At 34.8% G+C, this 22,728-nt stretch overlaps 2 protein-coding genes across 3 annotated transcripts; both read left to right on the top strand.

The window, feature by feature from the left end:
- The first annotated feature begins 1,967 nt into the window (after positions 1 to 1,967).
- Positions 1,968 to 7,948, top strand: LOC104111381 (protein VERNALIZATION 3-like). The gene is made up of 4 exons (XM_070201934.1): positions 1,968 to 2,201; positions 6,080 to 6,141; positions 6,777 to 6,817; positions 7,646 to 7,948. The coding sequence occupies exons 1-4, from the start codon at positions 2,004 to 2,006 to the stop codon at positions 7,879 to 7,881; spliced, it is 537 nt and encodes a 178-aa protein (XP_070058035.1). The 5' UTR covers positions 1,968 to 2,003; the 3' UTR covers positions 7,882 to 7,948.
- A 6,447-nt stretch (positions 7,949 to 14,395) lies between these two features.
- On the top strand, positions 14,396 to 19,769 carry LOC104093532 (uncharacterized). Of its 2 annotated transcripts, none has more exons than XM_070201933.1 (2): positions 14,396 to 14,928; positions 17,538 to 19,769. In XM_070201933.1, the coding sequence occupies exon 2, from the start codon at positions 18,679 to 18,681 to the stop codon at positions 19,606 to 19,608; it is 930 nt and encodes a 309-aa protein (XP_070058034.1). In that variant the 5' UTR covers positions 14,396 to 14,928; positions 17,538 to 18,678; the 3' UTR covers positions 19,609 to 19,769. The 2 variants fall into 2 exon arrangements, with proteins under 2 accessions (XP_070058034.1, XP_070058033.1); XM_070201932.1 differs by having other exon boundaries at positions 14,401 to 14,928; positions 17,538 to 18,824.
- Positions 19,770 to 22,728: the final 2,959 nt, after the last annotated feature.

Raw genomic sequence — 22,728 nt, 5'->3', positions numbered from 1 at the left:
TTTAATTATTTTTTTATAATCAATTTTAAGTTTGGTGGTGCGGAACTATTTTTAAAAAAAAGAAGTGTAAAACCTATATAGAAATACTCTAACTTGTACTTGAAGTATTTTGTTATAATAAAATGTCAGACTTCGACAGTATTACAAAATGATTGGTATAGTAATATAATTTCAGAAAAACTAAAAATGCACACAACACAAAAGATAAAAAAAATAATACTTGTAAACATGAATCTATTAGTTATCATACAAAAGCCTATTTTCTTTCTTCTTTCCTTAAAGGAGAATAAAGTGTGTAATTAGCATTAGAGCAAGAAATATTAAAAGTAAGAAAACAATAAAAAAGAGGTCTTTTTTCAATTTTAGTCTGCGTCAGAATTACATTTGATAGCCGAAAACGTGTATAAAATTTATATAATTTTTGTATATAACATGTAATATATATGTAATATATATATATATATACACAAAATGTACAAAGAATATATATTTTTTCGGTTATTGTTTTGAGAGTGGCTATACAATATCTTTTAAAAACAAAAAGCAACAATTAGGCCCGTGCATCGCACATGGACGTTAGCTAGTTTGCTTATAAAATATTAGACCATTAACGTTAATTTTCTCATAAGATTTTTTGTTTGTTCAAAAAGAATATTTAGATCGCAATCTAAAAGGTTCATCAATTGCAAGAAAAATAAAAAGAAAGTTATTTACTAAACAAAGTGATACGAAAAAAGGGATACCCGATGATTAATAGTGTAATTTGCTCATTCATCATCTTTCAGACCCCAAACATACAATAGGTCAAGAGAGGCCTAGATGTAGATGTATTTTCTAACAACGCTCGGATCATAATAATCACATATATTTAAGATATAATTAAATAAATAAAAATATGTTCTCTTATAATTTAACCTTTAAGAAAAGATGATCATACAAATCTTTAGAGCTCAGATCATAATAATCACATTTATAATACTATGATCACATAAATCATCTTTGTTTTTGGTTTCGAGGGGCGTTATATAGTTATAGTGATCCTCACTATTTAACAAAATTTCGAACAATTAGTAAAAGTAAAACGCAGAGAAGAAATTAAGGTGCCTTGATAAACTCAGAGGGAAAAGGGATGAGGACCCAATGCGATTAAACCAAGAAATTTAACTTTGGCGGTTACAAATTATAAAAGTAATAATATATATCACTTAATTATCGTTAAACAATAAAATCCGACTGAGATACACATGTTTATCATTGAGCAGCTTCGCGTAAATATCGGTAAATACCAGGGCGAATATTTTACTGGATGAGTGTCATTTATGTTACCGTATCTTTACACAAATAGCCGGCCGGATTTATTATTTATTTTTTAGTCGGTATACATACATTATATATTGATTATATATGGTTATATACATATTATACATGAATTATATATACTCCCTCCGGTCTACAATAAATGACTATTTTACCTTTGGCACACCCATTAAGAAAATACAAACTCCTAAAAAAAGATATATTCACTAAATTAATTTTAATTAATTGTTACCTTGACATATTGGAATATGTAAAATAACGGCAAATTTTGGAAAAATAAAATTTGTTCCTTCTTAATTATGTAAATGGATATTTATTTTGAATCAAAATAAAAAAAATAAAAATAAAATAGTCACTTATTGTGGATCGGAGGAGAGATTATTATACATCCACCTAATATTTTAGTTAATTCTTCTTTGAGGAGGCCGTTATTACAATAATCCATGCATGGCTAAAGGGCTGTTTATTTTCTTATAACTTGTAGTTGTCAAACAAAGCTATACAAACCGACAATTGAGCAGAATATGTTTTTTCCATTAGAGAAAAGCTTCAAAAAGTTTAGATTCTTGAGATGGTAAAGAAAGACATAAATAGCAATAGCTAGCTCCTCCTATAGTCATGAACAGTATTAGCTCATGCAAGAAAAACAATTGAGCTAAATTTGTAAAACTTTCCACACCATTAAAATGTCAAGACTAGATCCTTTAATAGTATCTGGTGTAATAGGAGATGTATTGGATTCATTCACAAGGTCTGTAGACTTTAGTGCTGTTTACAATAATACGGAGCAGGTCTACAATGGCTGTGGATTGAGGCCTTCACAAGTTGTCAACCAACCTAGGGTTGATATTGGAGGAGATGATCTTCACACTTTTTACACTCTGGTAAACTTCTTTTCTTTCTTCTTCATGTTTGTCTCTTCTTCTTTTTCTGGAGTTTTGAAACGACGGTCAAGTTATTACCATGTAACCTACATAGATCACGAGTTTAAAAGGACAACCTAGTGCACAAGGCATCCTGCGTCCATGCAGTTCTTTTGTTTTTTCTTTTTTTTGGGAGTCTTGAAACGACGGTAAAGTTGTTTACCTAACCTATATGGATTGTGAGAGTTTGAGCCATGAAATTAGTTATCGATCCTTGTGCCAGGATAGCACCTAGCTCCTTGGGGTGTGAGCCCAGATTGTACATTTTTTTTGTCTCTTCTTCCTTATACTAGCTACTCCATAAGTGAATATAGTACTCATTTTGCTCCAATTTATATGTCGTACTTTTCTTTTTAGTTTGTTTCCAAAAGAATGTCGTACTTTTTTATTTAAAAATAATTTAATTTTAAACTTTTACTTTTTCATTAATAATGAAAGAATTTACAACCACACAAATATATTTATATGATTTATTTTAGATCATAAATTTTAAAAGTTTTTATTTGTTTCTTAAACTTCGTATCGAGTCAAACAACGCTACATAAATTAGGACAGAAGGAGTAACATTATTTTGATAAACAATATAACGTGTTTAGGTTTCCCCCCTTTTAGGTTAGATTACATATATATAATGGAGCATATGCAGAAAGTCAAAGTATTTTTACACTATCAGCTCATGTAAAAGATATATATAGGGAACTATCTGTGCATGCATAAAAGATGAGATTAATAACTTTGAAAATCTAAAATGTTACTGTCACGCCTCCTTTTTCCCGAGGGGATAGGGGAGTTTTTCCAATTTAAGTGACATGAATCGAAATGGGATTATTTATTTATTTCAGAGTCGCCACTTGGGATAATTTATGGTGTCCCAAGTCACCGATTTATTTTAAATCCCAAATCGAGGAATTTTGACTCTGTTTAAAATCTGCGAAACCAGAAGACCGGGTAAGAAATTCTGTTAACCTGGGAGAAGGTGTTAGGCACTCCCGGATTTCGTGATTTTAGCACGGTCGCTTTAATCATACATGGCTTAATCTTTTGTTTTGGGACAACATGCATAATGTCACCATACTTCATAATTTTGAGCTGATTTTTCTTGGCCTGCTCGGATGCAGATTTGTCCAACTGGTGGTCAGACTTACAACTTGCTTTGCTCATATACTGCCTCAAATATGAAGTTACATTCTCAGCTACTAATCATCAACTATCTATACCAAACAAAATGACACTAACTAACATGCTCAGAATCAATTAACTAACACCATGTATTGACAGATAAAACATCATTGAGCAACTTCAGCAACTCAAAATCAAGCATAAGTGTATCTTGAACAGTAGCTGAACAAATAATATAGATATAAATCAACAAAGATAGCTCTTTAGACTATTTAGTGGCTAAAAATAAGCTAAGTCCACAAAGTCATGAACAAATACAACACCAAACAATATTTATTCATTAACTCAAAGAAAAGAGATGAATGTATGGATATTTACATACCTAAAAAGCAAAAACAACAGATAAATGACCAAATAAAGGTCAGAAAGTCAGAGAAGAGAATTCAGCTTCATAGTAACAGCAAATAGCAGTAGAAAATAACCCACATTAGTTTTAATTCTTCAACCCAGAAATCCAGCAATAGACTCAAGACCAATGAAACCCTAGTGCAAAACCATTGTAAAATGAAAAAGAGAGTTTTGAAGTTTCAGAGAATTGAAATGTAAAACCCGTGTGTGTTTTAATGAGGGGATGGGAGTAAAATAGAAAATGAAGAGTGAATTCTGTGGGTAACCTCGTCCCTTTTTTGTCCAATCCTAAAATGTGTGAGTGAGGTCCTTTATATAGAGTGAAAAATTAGTCATGTGCTCCTAAAGATAAGGGAATAATTCTCAGAATGCCATCTCTAAATTTCAGGGAAAAGAGCATCTTTTACAATTGAATTGGACAGCTGTCCCTTTTCAGATATTTTCTTTTGACAGCTGTCCCCCTTTCTGTTTTTTTAGCATCTTTTAATTCTGAAACTATCCCTAGTTTTTTTGTTTTATTGCACTTAAGTCCCTTATAGAAACTTCTTGCCCAAACACCTAAGATTCTCTGATTTTAGTATACCTTTTGGTCCCCCATTTCTTGCAAATTACTAACTGTTATGCAACCTAATACAGAATTAAATGAATTTAAATCCTGCCTAATCTAAACATGCTAAACATATGAAGAGATATGCTAATAGTCCATTACTGATGCATTATTAAGCAGTCATTTCAAATGATAATTTTAGCAAAATCAGCAAAGTATAAATAAAACTAAGCTAAAATATGCTATAATTACCCTAAAACTAAGCTATATCATGTGAAACAACCAAAACACCAGTCTGTGAGTAAATCATACACTTAAGCAGAATGACCACGAAAGAACGGGAGGAAGTATTACCCATTAACGACATCACTGCTGGCTTCAAGCAATCCGAGCAGGGGTCGATATCGTCACACGAGCACTGGTTCATGCTCGAAAGACAGAAACAATGGCTTCCTGTAACGATAACGACCATAGCTTGGCTGAAGAGTCGAATACCAAACGATACCTCAAAGCTATGGGGGCTACTACCTTGATCCATTGAGGTTTTGAACGGAGAAGAAAGGGTCTAAGACCAATTAAGCAGAGGTGACCAATCAACGGCATGAAATCACCCTTCGACTCTGAAGGTAGTCGATTGAGGCAGGTAATAACGAAAGACAAGCCCAAGTTTGGAAAGAATCGGAAAAGAAAAATAACTAAGTTTTCTTGACTTCTTAGATTTAAAATTCGGGGAGTTTGGATGATTATTTGGGGAAACTGGTAAGGGATTTGGGATTAGGGAAGTGTGGGGATTATAGGGTGAAGATTTGGGGTTGTTTGAACGGTGACCATCGGCCGGTGGGGGTGAGGGATTTGGGGGCGGCTAGGGTTTCATTGAGTGAGAGAGATGGAGAAGTGAGAGGGGTCTGAGGGGTTTGGAGGGGGTCTCGGGGAGGGGTCTCCGACAGATATGAGGGATTAGAGAGGGAGTTGTGAACCGTTGGATGAGATGGGTTGAACGGCTGGGATTAGCGTTACTAAACGACGCCATTTTGGGTTAAGTGAGGGATGGAACGGACTGGGCTTGGGACGAGTTGGGTTTAAAGAAAAATTGGGCCAACGCTAAGGTTTTGGCCCAATTCGGAAATAAACACAGCCTTTCACATTTTTCTTTTCCTTGAATTTTTTAAATCCTAATAAAATTGATTAAAAACTTAAGTTAAGTTCTAAAAATAATCTAATTTGTAGAATTGAATTAATTATCTATTTCTAACATCAAAATAATTAATTAACTTAAAACTAATGAAAGAGAAAAAAAATACTAATTTTAAAACTAAAGGCTAAATATGTAAAAACGACCATTTTTGTGATTTTGTTTAATAATGCAATTAACTCATGTAATTATATCTAATATGCAATTAAATCTAAAATGCTATGCAATGAATATTATATATATATATTTTTATATTTTTCATAATTCTGAATATTAAATAAGCAACTAAATGCAAACAAAATTAACCAAAAAAAATCCTAAAATTCTATAAAAACGAAAAATAATTTAGAAAGATCTATTTTTGAACTTTGTAGGAGTAATTTTAGTTGGGCAAAAATCACGTGCTCACAGTTACATGTTATAACATGTCGCATTACATTAATATAAATTTTTTTACATGACCAATATATAAAAGTTAAATTATTTTCTTAATTTGGCATTGATTTCAAGATATATATATATATATATATATATATATACGTGAAATCCGATCCTCTATACATTTTTTGGAAGGTTATGGTGGATCCAGATGCTCCAACCCCGAGCAACCCAAACCTGAGGGAGTATCTCCACTGGTAAGATTATGATCGATCTTTTAAAAATATTTTCTTCGTTCCAATTTACGTGATGGCGTATAATGGAGTTTAAGAATGAAAGAAAAACTTTTGAAATTGTGGTCTAAAATAAGTTATAGAATTTTTGTGGCTATAAATCATCACAAAATACAATGAAAAATAAAATAAAACTATTATTAAATATTAAAATTTAATTAAAAATTATTGTCATTGTTGTATTAATTTTTGTTTTTGGGTGAACTAAAATGGAAAGTATCAAAAGAATAATATTCTTAGTTTTGGCATGAATCACACTTTAAATTAGATGTACTGCAGTGACCTTTGTACTCCAAACTTTTACAGGTGTACTTTCTTATTCACGTTGGCATTTTTCTTAAAAGAAATTCTATGTAATGCTTTAGAATACTATAATTAGTTTAAGATCAAGCGTAGTGTGTCTTATTACATGCAAACCTTCAAAACAAATGTATTATAAAATTTTGGCTGAGTTTGGTATCCAATATAGCATCAGTTGTAAAAATTTTGAACTTCTTATATATGATCTAGTGCTTCATTTTATAGATTAATAAGTCTTACTATCTATGAAAAAGAAAAAGAAAATATTAATCATGACTTTGGTTTATTAATTTTGCTAGGCTGGTCACAGATATCCCAGCAACCACAGGAGCAAACTTTGGTAAGTTTTCCTACAAAAAAATTAATCATGACTCAAGAGTTCTTTAGGACTGAATATTTGTTAAAACACTCAATAATTTACGACCAATTAATAAATAAGTGACATGAAGTGAATTTTTCTTAGATAAAGCATAATTTATAATACCCAGTAATTACGAAATAATCCCTGGTTAAGGTCCCAATAACAAGGGATGGCGGAAGCAGGATTTTAACTACGCATGTTATATATATACACACACATTTAATTACTTTAATATAACTAAAAATAATTTTATGACTCCTGTTATAATTCCTATCCGTATGTAAAATTAATCGGCATTTCTTTTTCGGACAAGCAATAGATTACATATGTTTGAATCTTACCAAAAATTGGGAGAGGCAGCAAAAAAGATTAATCGTGCATACATGTATATTACCTACAATAAAGTGATATTTAAACAAATAGCCGACAGATTTGCTGTTTACGTTTCCTAACCAGTATACATTTGTGAAGTGTACAAATAGCCATTCCTAGGGTTGTTATTTAGTGATTAGCCATTACTTATTTTGTCCTGAAATTTTTAACTAAAAATCTTAATTTTAGGATAATTCAGGGCATTTGTGTCCCAAAAAATTGAACTGAAAAACTGAAATTCAGGATGTATTAGCTAATTCTTAGATAACAACCCTTTTAGAGTGATTATCTAATGTCATTTCTATAGTATATATAGATTATAAATTCGTCAGTTACTTTTGAATGGACGACTATTGGTTAATTCTTCTACAGAAAAATTACTCGTGAAATTCATCAGCACCCTTATTAAAACTGGTTTATTTTACTGCACTACAGGCAATGAAATTGTACGTTACGAGAGTCCACGACCTTCATTGGGAATTCATCGCTATATTTTTGTGTTGTATCGACAATTGGATCGAGAGGTTGTGAATGCTCCTGATATAATTGATTCTCGTCAGAATTTTAACACAAGAGACTTTGCAAGGTTTCACAGTCTCAATTCGCCTGTTGCTGCTGTTTACTTCAATTGCAATAGGGAAGGTGGCACTGGTGGCCGTCGCCTATATTAAATAAGTTTAAATTATATACACTGTCAGTACAAGGAGTTTTTACATTATCGGGTCACATTAATTTACTGATAACCTATTTTATTTCAAGATTACAAATCTCATATTTAAGGAGACTTACCTATAGATATCCTTTGGGTGAAATGATAGTGTAAAAATGCTTTATAGTACTGACGATATATGTAATTGAAACTCAGAAAGAAATAATGTCTTAGTAATATGTTTCCTCAAAATTTTACTGAATTTTTAACTTATACATGGTTGTCAACGTGAGGAATTTACGTGTTACAGAGTTACATGTAAAAGTATTGATGTTCATATTTATTTCTAATTAAAAGGGGGGGGGGGGGGGTGACGTTTTTATTAAACTTTGGAGGAACTTTTTGAGAGGTTAACGCTATGGGAATTGGAGGGGATATTATCACTTTTAACCCTCGCCGTAAACTATTTATATTTGCTAGCCAAAATAATATATAAAATTTGTATAATTTTTGTATATAACATAAAAAATGTATATATATACAAAAATATACAAATTTTTCACATTTATTTTTGCTATTATTTTTACAGCGACTATGCATTGTCATTTTTTCAATTGGAGGCTTGAACACTGCTTTATTTTTCCCTATTTCTTGATTTCGATCCTTTATTTGATTAAATTAGTTGTTATGATTCCTATCTTTTGTTAATAATTGATTTTAGCATTACGAGTTAGTTATATATGTAATCTTGTGCCTAACTGTTTAAGTTGTTTGATCACTAATTAAATTTTATATGCGAATTCCAAATCGAGCTAAAAAAAAAGAGGTTAATCTGAATAGACGAATAAAAAGTAAAATCACGTAAACTCTAACAATTACTCTTCGAGAGAAAAGTGACAACCAGAAAAACCAAATTAAAATAAAAAAGAGAGCCCTCGACATGCAGATTGTGTTAGTCCAATTTGACCATTTAGCACAGGAATCTCAACTAACCACAAATAATTAAAAACACCAAATTTGCCGACTCAATCCTCGTGTACGATCACTTATCTCTTTATTTGTTAGTTTTATTTATATTTTCCCATATAATATTATATATATGGTATTTGAAATTAACTAACTGGACTTATTTAGATTCATGTCGTTCAATTAAAAAGGAAACACTCTTTATTAAGGGTTTTTTCAAGACCCAATAATCTCGAAAATCAAGCGATTACCCCAACATAGACTTCAATGTCTAGATGGTCCTCTTAGACTAACTATCGATCTGAGCATGGAAGGTTTAGGCTCACTCTGCTACCCAAAGCCTTCTCTGTAGGCTTTGCCACAAGGTTGAATTGAACCGTGGATTTCTATCTAATACTATGGATGATGGTATTCCGTATAGATGCACTACCTCATCAATATATATTTGGGCTAGCTTGCCCATAGAGTAAGTCATACTGATCGATAGGAAGTGAGCTGATCAATAGTCCCCCAAATGGCGTCATGTTGCAGTGTTGTCATGGGCGGATGCACAAGAGTGGAAGCGGTCACCGCTTCGCTGAGAAAAAATATTAAATGTTTATACTAATATTCTGCAGAAATGAAGCAATATATAATAATGACACCGCTTATTCTTAGCAAAGAGTACTTCTTAATCCACTGGTCAAGCTCATATTTGGGTTTGTAAAGGCCGTAGGTTCAAGGCTAAACCTAGACATTCTATTTTGAGAAAATGGCACTGTATGGCCACTCAAAGATTTTATTAGCCTATATTTTTATTATTGACCAAAATGACCTTTCGGTCCAATATATTTGCAACTTGTAGCCATTATCTATTTCCAATGCATTTATTTTCCCAAGGCAACATTTATTCCTAGCCTTTTTATCTTTCTTTCATTCTATCCAATGCACAGATTTTTCTTCTCATTACCACTTTCATTCCTATCCTCTTTCTTTCTCACCCTCCTTCTCACCTCTTTCTTTCTCCGTGTCATCTTCGTCTTCCTTTTATCTTTATTTGGTTATTTTTTTCTCATTTTCCTTCCCCTATCTATCTCTCATTTCAGATCTATATTTTTCTCTTTATTTTTTACTTCACACTGGAAAAACTTGTTTAAGTACTAGAAAAATCACAAAATTTTTAATTCAATTCTTAAAAAGATTTACTCAATTACGATGCATGATACAAGAGTGGCAACAAAAGTCGTGGGGTTTTCTAGTCAAGCTTCTTTTACTTCTTCTTCGGTCATAATAGTGTTTTGTGAGTGAAGATCTTTTACTGTGAGTATCGATGATGGGTCTGGATTTAATAGGGTAGTTGGATGATATTTATATGTAACTTTATATAAATATTATATATATATAGTTATACAATGTATTAAATATTTTATATACACATTGTATAAATTTTGTATATAAGTGTATCATGTATTTTTTAGTGTATATTATAAAAATTATATATAAATTGTTATAAAATGTATAAAAATTATATATATACAATTACATTGTATAAGTTTTGTATATAAAGTGTATCCTTTATATTTTAGTGTATTCATAATGTATCATTAGTGTATATTCATGGCTCTGACTTCTTTGCAGTGACCTTACAAATGTATATATGGTATATAATAAGTGTATATGTACAATTTTATAATTTATATACAATGTTTATATAATGTAAATATTGTTGGTGGGTTGTCGGTGTTTTGGAGGTTGGGGCTTCATGATTCTTTTAGGATGAATTTATGTGCATTTCCTGGGAAGAAGTAAAGGGTGAAGTGTATTTGTGCAGGTGATTATTGCTGCTATCTTCTTCTTATTTTTCTTTTTCCATGGATTCTAAAGGTCTTTGTATAGAGATGTATAATTAGTGTATTCCATGTACAATAATGTATATTTAGTGTATCTTTATGTATAAATCCATGTATCTATATACATGAGTTTTTATACAATATACATTTATTATCCTATATATATATATATATATATATATATATATATATATATATATATATACTTTATACAATTTCAACTATGAGAAGTTTTTCAGCCTTTGGATTATTTTTGGTAAGCAAAACAAAAAGAGATGAAATTGTATATACACTAATATATTGTATAATTTTTGTATATAAAATGTATCTTATATTTTTTTGGTGTACCCCTAAAATATGTTTAGTGTATTCTATGTGTTTTAGAGTATCCAAAGTATATATATTGTTCTACGATATATAAAAAGTATATATATTATTCTGCAATGCATAAGAAGTGTATATATTATTTTATAATATATAAAAAGTGTATATACACTTTATACTAGTATAAAATATGTATATTGTGTGTACAATGTATACATCACCATCTTCCTTTTCTTCTTATATCATATTTCTTTTTAGATTAGATCAATAAAAAATTTAGGCTCTTAGTAAAAGATAAAAAAATTTATAATTTATGTGTAATAGGAAGAGTTTGAAAGTTGCAGAGGTGAAAGTGCTCAAATTTTATCCAAAAAAAAAAAAAAACTCCGAAACATAAAAGGAGATGAAAGTGTTCAAAACTTAAAAAATTAATGATTTTTCGTGTGTCATAACAAACAAAACAAAACAAAACAAAACAAAACAAAAAATCCTAAAAACCTAAAAGGAACGTTTTTATGGACGTAAAAGGAATTGAATAAAAAACTAAGGTTCCCAATGCAAAAGGAAGTTCAAACTAATGTAAATAGTTTTTTCAGATACTTTACAAAAAGATTAGGTGGCCGCTGGTTTTTTAGTTGCAATTGCTAGCCCTTGTAATTGGTTTTGGGCTATGAATTATATGGTGTATTTTGTGCCTACCGATTGTCATTAGTTTTTTTCGGATGGCTAGAAGTGATAATTGCTCTTCTATTTTAGTATTTTTGTTAAAACTTTGAGGCCAAAGAGAATTGAACCGACACTTCCCTTTGCAAAAATATCCAATTACACAATTGGGCCAAGGCTTTCATTTCAACTTATGGAAAAATGATATTAGATAATACTTATTTATTTAAATACGACCCCGCTAACAAAAATTCTATGTATACCCCACTATCTTCTTAGACGCAAAACCAAAATCTTAAATTTAAGGTGAAAATATCATATCTATCCAACATAGCGCTTTAATTCGTTGTCCTCTATTTCTTCGAGCCTTTAATTTTCAGCACATGGGTTTTCAAAGACCATTTTTTTCTTAACTAGTTGGTTTTCGTATAATAAATGTTTTTCACAAATGTTTGACTTCATTTATTGTTGTGTAAGTATGAATGGGATAATTAAAAAAAGATAGAATATGCTACTTGTTGTTCTTTTTATCGTCATTAGAACAATGAATGTAGTAATTCATTTATTAAATAGAATAAAGGCACGATATCCTTGTCACTCACACATATGACCCTTTTAAGAATATTATGAAATATCCAACTATGGAATACCAGCAAATTAATAATACCGTAGGTCACACCCCTTTTTTCACTTTACCAACCCTCTAAAATGAATAAAAGTGCGTTTAAAGCTCAAAAGGTTTTCATTTAAAAAGTGACGAAAGAATGTGTTTCAAAGGATTTTTCTGAGTCGCCACTGGTTTCGGTGTCAAGTTACTGTTTAAAAAATGAATTTTCCTTTTGAAAATATATTTAGACTCTAAAACTGACTGCACCAGAGATTCCAAGTAAGGAGGTTCATTTGACCCGAAGAGAAGATACTACGCATTTTTCAAGTCCCGTGAAAGTCACAATTGCATGATCTAGTTGACTTTCAAAAATACTTTAAATTGAGGCAAAACACACAAAATTAAAATAAACACAAAAAAAGTTAGAGGTTGTCCTTACCTAAACAAAGGAAAGTGAAAAATAAAAAAAATTAAAGACCTAAACTAACCTACACTATACTTACTCCACGATATCGGTCGTAACCTCCAATTATATGATTCTATAGGGCATTCCCGTCGCAGCCTCCAATTATATGATTCTATAGGGCATTCTTGGGATAACATAATAAACTAAGGAACAACCTCAACTACAATATAAAATTCTAAAGTTTGCCTAGCAAAGTATTTCGGCTTAAGCATGCCCCTATGACTAATTAATTAAATAAAATAATAAAACGATTATGCCCAATTGTTATGCAGGATCTATGGTTGAAGTCCAATTCTAAAGTTTAATGTCACTGTGAGACCCACTAAATATTTACCCAACCGATGATCCATTTGGCTCAAACAATACCGACTATACAAATCAATTCAACATTACCCACACAAAATAATTAAGAAAACACAGAGTTCAAACATCAACTTTTCTTAGCATTAAAAATCCATTTAAGCTCTAAAATTACAAGCATAACAAAAGATAAATCAAATTGCAAACTCACGTGAAATTCATATCATAAGAGCGCATTCAGGGAAGACGACACAAATTCACTCACACAATAACAAACAATGAACAGGTTTGAAGGATAAGAGTTAGAAATGGACTTCAATGTCAAGAATTCTTTAAATTGTGCTTTTTGTATTTCCTCTCGATGTGAAGGTGAGGTCCTCTCTTGAAATGTGCACAGTCACTCTCCCACTCCCCTTCTGTTGTGAAAATGTTTGACCCCACCATTAAAATGAATCAAAAAATATTCCTTTTGCTTGTGCGCACGTGTAGGGCCAAGTTTGTTGGAATAAGAATCCATCAAAAATTAGAGGTAACGTTCCAATTTGCTTCCTATTTTAGTTCTTTTCTCTTTTTTTTTTTCTTTTTTGGTTTCATCTTTTATGAACAAAATTAAGAGTAAATATAATAATAATTGAGAGCACGTGATTTTTGCCCGACTAAAATATTCCTAGAAAAATTCACAAATAGAGTTTTTCTGAATTGTTTTAGTTTTTACAGAATTTGTAGGATTTTTAGTTAATTGTTGCTTGCATTTAGTTGCATATTTAACATTTTAAAATCATGAAAAAAATTACCAAAATGTCTAAAGTATTTCATGCATAACATTTTAGGTCTTAATTACATTTAGGATTTAATTACATAAGTTAATTTCATTATTAAACAGAAAATCACAAAAATATGGGTCATTTTTATATTTTAGCTTTTAATTATAAATTAGTAATTTTTCTTTCATTAGTTTAAATTAATTAATTATTTAAATGGTAAAATAGCTAACTAAGTTTATTTCTATAAGTTATATTCATTTAGGACTTAATTTAGGGTTTTAATTAATTTTATTAGGATTTAAAATCAAGAAAAAATAAAAAAAAGAACAAGAAAGTCAATGATTTTTATATCTATTAGGTTATTGCTATTAATCAGACTTGGAAGCCCATACCTAGTTTGGTTACTAAATGTAAAATACAAAAGTCTTGGAGGGTAGTTTAGGATAGGAGTTTTAAGGAATTTGAGGAAGTTTCTAGAATAGGGACAATTGACCCAATTTTGTTAAGAAAACAAAAGATGCTGAAATAGATATAACCAGATAAGAGGGACAGCCGTAAAAAAATTAGTTAGGAAAGATTCTTTTTTCTCTTAATTTTAGGGAGTGCACGTGGGAGGGGGCTGAAAGGAATTTTCCCCATAAAAGAGACATTCTCTCTTCATTTTGGGAGGTGGGGGTGGGGGATCTAAAAAAGAGAACACCAGAGACGGACGACCTAGAGCTAAGAAAGGCAACGACTTCTCATCTTCTTCTCCTCAAGAACCGACCCCCACCCTTGAAAAACAAAACCTAGCAGCTGCGTCTTCATTCTCGGAATTTACAAAATAAACACACGCACAAAAAAATATGCTGCTTTTCAATTTTTGTTCAAGTTTAAAAAAAATATAGAAACAAAGATACCTTTGTTCTTCATTTGTCATCTTGATTTTATGAAAACCATGGATTGTGTTTAATCAAGCTGAGGTCCTTTCGAGTTGTTCATCGCTGCTATTGTTTGGCTAAGAGCTGAGCTCCAAATTGTAGTTACTGCTTCTCCTTCAGAGTCAGAGACCCATTTTCTCTCATTTGTTTGTTGTGGCCAGTTCCCTTGGAAATCCATTTTTGTATTGAATCAAATATTGGAGAAGGCTTCATCTGAATTTCTTTTAAAGGTGCCATTTCTCACTTTGATTTCCTACTGTTTCGTTGGATTAGATAATTGATGAACTTTCCTATTCCTTATTATGATTACTGATTAGTTTCCCCTCTGTCCATACTTATATATATTGTTTTGCATGTATATGTGAGTGTCGCTTTATTTACCTATATTATGTTGTTGTTGGAAGATTTTTCTTGACTTTGAGCATTTGAATGGTATTAGTCAAATTTTGTTTGTTTACTGAAGTAAGGTTGAGTGATCAAATATATTTTGTTGCCTAATGTGAATATAATGGTTTGGACTGGTTCGAAATAAAATCCAACCAGTTTCGGTCAAGTTTGAGAGTCATCATGTATGAACGCCTAAAAACTTACTGGAAGTTATCATATTAAGTTGGTGTAGGAATTAAAGTTTGGGAGATTCTTTGTAATATGAATAGCATTGTGATAATCACCCAAATTGTTGCCACAATGACTTTATAAATAACTTGATTATTCATAGTTAGGTTTTATTCTTTGGAGTGTCTTATTTGTATTTTAAATTTGCAAACATGCTACTGAACTGAAAGAGATTATGGTTCTGACATTGCTATGTTTTGAGTATGATGATTCCATTCGTTATTTCCTAAATGACATCCCCTGCGCGAAATGAAAGTCCACGTCCTTTTAAGTATTCTGCAAAAATTGTCAACCATTTCAAATGGTAAAGCTAAGGAGTTAAATTTTTGGCTAATTTCCTTGCTTTTCTCTGTTCAAATTTATTACTTGATCCACATTAAATTCCATAATCTATGCCCTTTCACAACAACCTCAAATTTAGGGAATTTTTTTAAAATTATTAACACTCGTAGTTTGTTGTAGGCGCGATTAATAAATCATTGTGGTCATGGGTACAGTTCACGTGGCATGGTAAAGAGCATGGTCACAATACATAATTCTCAATTCGGGTGTGCATTTCATGTGACCCGGCCATAACTTCGAATAATAATAAAAATAAGCATGTCGTCAATCGCGGGTGCATTTCATGTGGCGCGGTTTGCGACGTGTGTCAAAACGACAAGTGTACGACATCGTGACTTGTTCCAGAAATAATTTCATAAATAATTAAAAGCGGTCTAGAAGATAAAAATGTACACTAGGTTTTAAAATATGTATTAAATCAGATAATTAGGCCAATTATTAATAGTTGAGCGACCGTGCTAAAACCACGGAACTCAGGAGTGCCTCACACCTTCTCCCGGGTTAACAGAATTCCTTACCCGGTCTTCTGTGTTCGCAGACCATAAATAGAGTCAAATTTCCTCGATTTGGGATTTAAAATAAATTGGTGACTTGGGACACCATAAATTATCCCAAGTGGCGACTCTGAAATAAATAAATAATCTTAATTTCGATTAATGTCACTTAAATTGGAAAAACTCCCCTATCCCCCTCGGGAAAAAGAGGTGTGACAGCTCTGGCGACTCTGCTGGGGATCGAACCCAGAATCTCTGGTTCAGGGTTCAGAATTCGAGCTTAGAATAACTGTTATACTTGTTTTTTGTCTATTATCTGATTTTTACGTGTTTGAGCTTAATGTGCTCTATGCCACTTTTTACCGCTTTGATATTGTTTGAACTGTATATAAACTGCTACGAAACCCTCCTTCTCTCTGAGTCTTCTAAATCTTCTGGGGAGCCTGCGCTTCGCGTGACTTCTTTTCTGTTAGAGTCATATCCTAATTTTAGAACGAGGTTCAGACAAGTTGCAAAGCCGGTGAAGCTTCTGTATTCCCGGTACGCTGCCTCCCCGGCTCGAGTTGTCCGCTCGGGTAAGCCAGGTCTAGAACAATACACCCAGGATTTAAAACGTAGAATAACACAGCCTCATGCCGGATCCCTAGTAGGTACGTTTGCTTGCATCACGTGCATTTGACTTAGGGGACTCAACACAGGGGTTGGGTCCGTCTAGGATAGGTGCACTCGAAAATTAAAAGACCGTCCTGATGCATTCTTTACGTGCTACTTGTGCATTAATTTGCTTGGCTTGTATGTTGACCGGCTTCTAGAGTAAGGAAAGAAAATTAAGAAAAAAAGAAAAAATCAAGAGTGAGGTAGGATAGAAAAATGCACGGTTTTGATAATCCCGATATTCAAAAATCCCGTTACTCTGCCAAAGTTTCAAAAAAAAAAAGAAAAAAAAATCATTTCAAAACAAATCATATCTTTCTGTGCATCAAGATGGACCGAACTACGCAGGTTTGATTCTCACCTGATGTGAGATACGTAGGCAACCTTCATCGGGTCCGGCCCCTTTTTGCAAAAAATAACCAGAAAATTTTAAAATGCGTTATTTTGTCATAAATAAATTTAAGGGATGTCACTTTCTGTCCAAATAGCCAGAAACGTTCCGACGGGACACAGGAAGTTTGTTTTACCAGAATAGCCACCTATGGCTCTTTTCCTAATTTTAGCCACTTAGCAAGCACAACTTTAAAATCTTCATTTCTGAAGGTCTGAAGGGCCGTTATTTGCAAAGGTGGCCTTGAGTTGTTTGAGTTTTATTTTGTACAAAAATCTTTCTTTTGGGGTCAAAAATCAAAAATCACTTGTTTTTAACCAGTCGCCTTAAATAAAATGTGCAGGATGAGCACTGTTGAAAATATACCTTTTTGAGTCGTAGACGAGATTCCACTAGGACTCCATATGTGGTGGGACGTCCTGGGGGAGGTCAGCAAGCGTTCTGTGATAAAGGCTTTAGGTGGGCTCACTGGTTTTCTGGAAATTAAACCAAGGGTTGATATAATCGAAGCTTTGATACCGTTTTGGGACCCGACACACAATGTTTTCCACTTCTCTGATTTCGAGTTGACCCCTACACTAGAGGAGATAGCAGGTTATGTTGGTTTCGAAGGAAAGTTAAGGTATCAATATCCAGTAGCACCAAGAACTATAACCCCTCATAAGTTTTTGGACCTCCTCAGTATTAGCCGGCAGGGTAAAGATGAAAATTTAGCCGGAGGATTCTGCACATTCCGTTTCTTATACAGCCGGTATGGGGACCCCCACGGATTTGAGGCTCCGGACACTGGTTTGAATCATCAGGAAAATAAAGACAAATGGGAAGCACGCAGGGGTTTGGCCTTTGTGGTGGCATTTTTAGGCACTCTGATATGCCCAAGGAGTGACAGACATATAGAATTGGGGCTCGCAGGAGTGGCCAACTTTATGGTCAAAAAGGCCAATGGCACTATCATACCGATGATTCTCGCAAAAATTTACCGAGCTTTAACCACTTGTCGAGCCGGGACAAAGTTTTTTGAGGGTTGCAACTTGCTTTTACAAATGTGGTTAGTAGAACATCTTTGTCATCGCCCAGGTTACATGAACTACTGTCTGACCGGACTTAATTGCATCGAAGAATATGAAAATCGAGTAAACGGTCATGAGTTGCCAGAAGGTACTGAGGCATGGTTCGCGTATTTGGGTTCTTTAAACTCAAATCGAATTGAGTGGACTTTCGGTTGGCTTCCGGTCGATGAAGTTATTTATATGTCCGCCGGAGTGTGCTTTCTTTTATTAATAGGTCTTCGGAGTATTCATCCATATTCCCCGCATCGGGTCCTACGCCAATTGGGCAGATACCAAACAGTCCCCTATGACGAAAATTTGAGTCCACAGGTTATTGAACTATGCCCAAAAGCCACATTTCCAGAAGAAAGGGTTCGCCAGATTTGGCACCAATGTAGGCTCCTGGAACCATAGTCTCAAGTACGAGATTTGTCCATGGGAGAAGTAGGATCCAACTACGCCACATGGTATGGTAAAAGAAGCCGGGTCGATCAAGATCCAGAACAACCCGCCAAAAGGCCCCATGTCCAGCAATTCACTGATGGAGCAAGAGAGCATAGGGTTTGGTTAGCTAAAGAAAAGGAATACCGGACTACTATAAACAAACTAGAAGAACAAATTGAAAAAATTAAATTTGATAGTAGTTTGCAGGCAGCCGAAGATGAGGGGGAAAAGAAGAGGTTGACTAGGGAAAATGAAGCCCTTCGAGCCCAAATCCAGAGAATGAAAATAGCCGCTGAGACACCGGTAAGAAGTGAGAGAGATGAGAAAATTATAACCAACCTAAGGCGGAAAGTGCATGATTATGATTTTGACTTGACAAAGGCCGAAAGGGACTTGTTAAATGCTCAAGAAAAGTTGACCAAAAGTGCGGAAGAACATGCTAGATTAGCCCACCAGTTGAAGCAGAAATATGACAAAGAAGTAGCAATTTTACAGAAAAAGTTGGTTGCCTTGGAAAATGAAATGGTCAAGCAAATAAAGGATTTCAAGACAGAAAGAGAGCATTTCTATGCATTGATTTACCAACTACAAGAAAGCATGCAACAGTTACAAGACCAAAATAACACAGATACACAAGTGTTAGAGGCTCGGGCCCAACAGATTGGACGTTTGCTTCAAGAAAAGGGTGTCATCAGAATGAGGATTAAAGAGATAGCTGATTATGTTGTAATGAAATGCCATGAATGTGAAGACATGACCAAGTCTATATTTTTTGCTTCTGTAATGACATTCGTTCGACAGGTGATGGTTGACCTAGACCACCTTCAAGAAGATATTGCCCGTAGGCCCGTGCAGAGCCGCAAGCCCTCGGAGTACCAGTGGAGGCTCTTATGTATTTTTGATTTTTTAGTTAGTTTTTGAGTCTGTATTTTACTTTCCTCGAGTTTTGTTCATCCTTGTCAAGGCTGCTTATTGCTTTATTTCGAGTATGTAGATTTTTCTTTTGTAGTCATCACTACTTTTAAGTTCTTGTAATAGAAAATACAAAAAGATGTCTTTTATTAATGAAATATTGAAAAAAATCATTTCGTATTTATTTCCCTGAACTACGTAATAATCTGATTCATGCGGCGTCATGATACGTAGGCAATCTCCATAGGATTCGATCATAGTCTTAAAAGAAAATAGAGAAAAGAAAACAAACCAAAAGAAAAAGAGAGAGGAAGAGAAAAAATGAGGGAAGAAAGAAAAGAGGGGCCAAACAAAAGAAAAAAAGAGAATGAGAATTGAAAGAGCGAAACACAGCAAAAGGAGAGAGGAAAAAATCAGGATTCGAAATTTGGGAAAAGAGCCGGGATGAAGCACATAAGCCGTCGCAAAGCATTTAGAAACGTTTAACTGCTCAGGTGCATTGCATCCCCAATATGCGATTCCCTATCTGTTAAATGCTTCAAAACTGATCAAGTTATTCTGTGCATAGAGACAGGTTCTATTTAGGTGGTTAGCTTGTTGGCATCCTGGCAAGTCACCCCTATAATACCAGATCAAAGCGCAAGGCAGTCATGACTAGCAAAGAGTCGAACACGGGTGTTGTTGACCCGCCGAGGGAGATTGTAGAATCAGAGTCTGAATTGAAAGAGGAGGTCCACAGGTTGAAGCGTCAAATGGCTGAAATGTATCAAGCCTGGATCAGGGGGCATCCTCCACTTTCATTACCCGCTAACTACACAGAAAATCCCGTTTTCATCCCACCACTGGCACAAGCCCAGAATCCCACTACTGTTGATCTTTCCCCTCAGCATGCACCAGGTTTTACCCCTTTCTACCACTACCCCGGCACCTCGTCCCAAACTTTCCATGCTCCACCAGCCAAAACAACCGCATACCCGGCTCCGATATCTGCTCCTGTTTTTGTAGCCCCTCCGTGAGCTACCCTCCACCGATCTTCTAGTGAACCCGCATTCCAAGCTCCAGATACCCAATATTATGCTCCGGAACCAACTTTCAAAGTCACGGATCCTTATTCCTACACCCCTCACTTTGAACCTCCTGTTGAAACTGAGAAACCATCCCGGAACGTGGAGCAGGATGAGATATTCAGGAAAGTGAAGAGTCTAGAACAATCTTTGAAGAACATGCAAGGGATAGGAAGCCAAGTAAGTGTGGCTTACAAGGATTTATGCTTATTCCCTGATGTCCAACTACCCGCTAGGTTCAAGATGCCCAAGTTTGACCTGTACGAGGGACATGGAGATCCCGTGGCCCATTTGAGAGGCTTTTGTAGCAAGATGAGAGGCGCTGGTGGGAAAGACGAATTATTAATGGCATATTTTAGTCAGAGTCTGAGTGGGGCGGCTTTGGAATGGTACACCCGCCAAGACGCTAGCAGGTGGTACACATGGGACGACTTGGCTCAGGCCTTTGCTCGAAACTTTCAGTACAATATAGACATTATCCCGGATCGCCTATCTTTGACCAAGGTAGAGAAGAAGCCCAGTGAGAGCTTTAGGGAATATGGTTTTAGATGGAGAGAACAAGCTGCACGGGTCAATCCTCCAATGGAAGAAGATGAGATGGTCGAGTACTTTCTTCAAGCCTTAGAACCTACTTATTTTGGCCATTTGATCTCAGCCATAGGTAAGTCCTTCAACGATGTGGTAAAGATGGGAGGAATGGTGGAAGAGGGACTCAAGTCAGGCAAGATCATGAGCTACTCCGCCATAAAAGCAACCACACAAGCAATTCAAAGTGGCACCGAAAGCCTGTTAGGCAAAAAGAAGAAAGATGATGTCGCTATGTTTGTCTCTAGATCAGGGCGTGGCCCAAGGGGTTCGCCTCACCAGTACACCCAAACTCGACCCCAACCTCAAGCCTACACCCAAGCTCCATATAATCCATCCCAACATTATTTCCCACCGCAAGACCCTCAATATTCAGTCAGACCACCCCAATACCATGTTCACCATGCATAGTCATATGCGCAACCCCCTCCTTACCCGCAATGGCGTGCTCCAACTCCACAAAATCCTTATCCACCCCCACAACCATACCGAAACCCTACTGGTCCAAGCTTTCGATCGAGGCCGGATTATAGAAAAGAGAGGCAGCAGCGGAAAGAAACCTTTACCCCTCTTGGAGAGTCGTATACCAGTTTGTTTCAAAGGTTGAGGCAGTTGGACGTTTTGAGGCTGATTGAGCCAAAGACACCAAATCCACCTCCAAGGAACCTTGATTATTCCCTCAGATGCGCATATTATTCTGATGCCCCAGGGCATGACACAGAGAAGTGTTGGCATTTGAAGAGGGCGATCCACGAGCTTATTGATACAAATCAAATTGTGGTCCAAAGCCCGGAGGCGCCAAACATCAACCAAAATCCTTTGCCGGCTCATGCATAGACACATATGATTGAGATAGTTCATGAGGATGGGGAGCCCAAGAATCCTTCCAAGTCTGTCATGATGATCCGGGCTAGCGAAAGTAATCCATTTAAAGCTCTAGATTTTGCAAAAGCAATGCCCTTGACAGTTAAAGGGGTGTCGGAGAAGCTAAGCACGCTCGACGTGAAGCCATCTGTATTGGTTGTGAAAGGGCCTCCGATTGATGTTGAAGCGAACCAGGAAAAGCAAAAAATGATTGTACCAGGGGTCCCGGGCAAGCCTTTCATAATCGTGGAAGGAGATCGTATTACCCCCGTTATTATTAAGCCAGTGACCCAGTTACCAATGGTTGACATAAAGGCCGTCCTGTGGAATTACAAATAGGTGATAGTAACATATAAAGGGAAAGAAGTAGAGGAAGAAGTCAATGAAACCGGAAGACTGACTCGTTCTGGGAGATGTTTTACCCCAGAAGAACTGAGGAAAGCCAAGCCATTCAAGGATGTCCACATCCCAGTAAAGAAGCCGGTCACCGAAGAAGAGGCTGAAGAGTTCCTGAAAAAGATGAAAATGCAAGACTATTCCATTGTAGAGCAATTAAGGAAAACACCAGCTCAGATCTCTCTTTTGTCTTTGCTGATACATTCAGATGAACACTGCA

The sequence above is a fragment of the Nicotiana tomentosiformis genome, chromosome 5 (genome assembly GCF_000390325.3).
Source record: "Nicotiana tomentosiformis chromosome 5, ASM39032v3, whole genome shotgun sequence".
NCBI lineage: Eukaryota > Viridiplantae > Streptophyta > Magnoliopsida > Solanales > Solanaceae > Nicotiana > Nicotiana tomentosiformis.
Note: the sequence above shows the minus strand (reverse complement) of the source record. Positions and strands in the feature narration are given on the sequence as shown.

Excerpts from the sequence above, each read along its gene's own strand:
- LOC104111381 (XM_070201934.1), top strand. The coding sequence starts at position 2,004 with ATGTCAAGACTAGATCCTTTAATAGTATCTGGTGTAATAGGAGATGTA. Across the intron at positions 2,202-6,079 it reads TTCACACTTTTTACACTCTG|GTTATGGTGGATCCAGATGC; the intron begins GTAAACTTCTTT and ends ATTTTTTGGAAG. Across the intron at positions 6,818-7,645 it reads AACCACAGGAGCAAACTTTG|GCAATGAAATTGTACGTTAC; the intron begins GTAAGTTTTCCT and ends ACTGCACTACAG.
- LOC104093532 (XM_070201932.1), top strand. The coding sequence starts at position 17,599 with ATGTGGTGGGACGTCCTGGGGGAGGTCAGCAAGCGTTCTGTGATAAAG.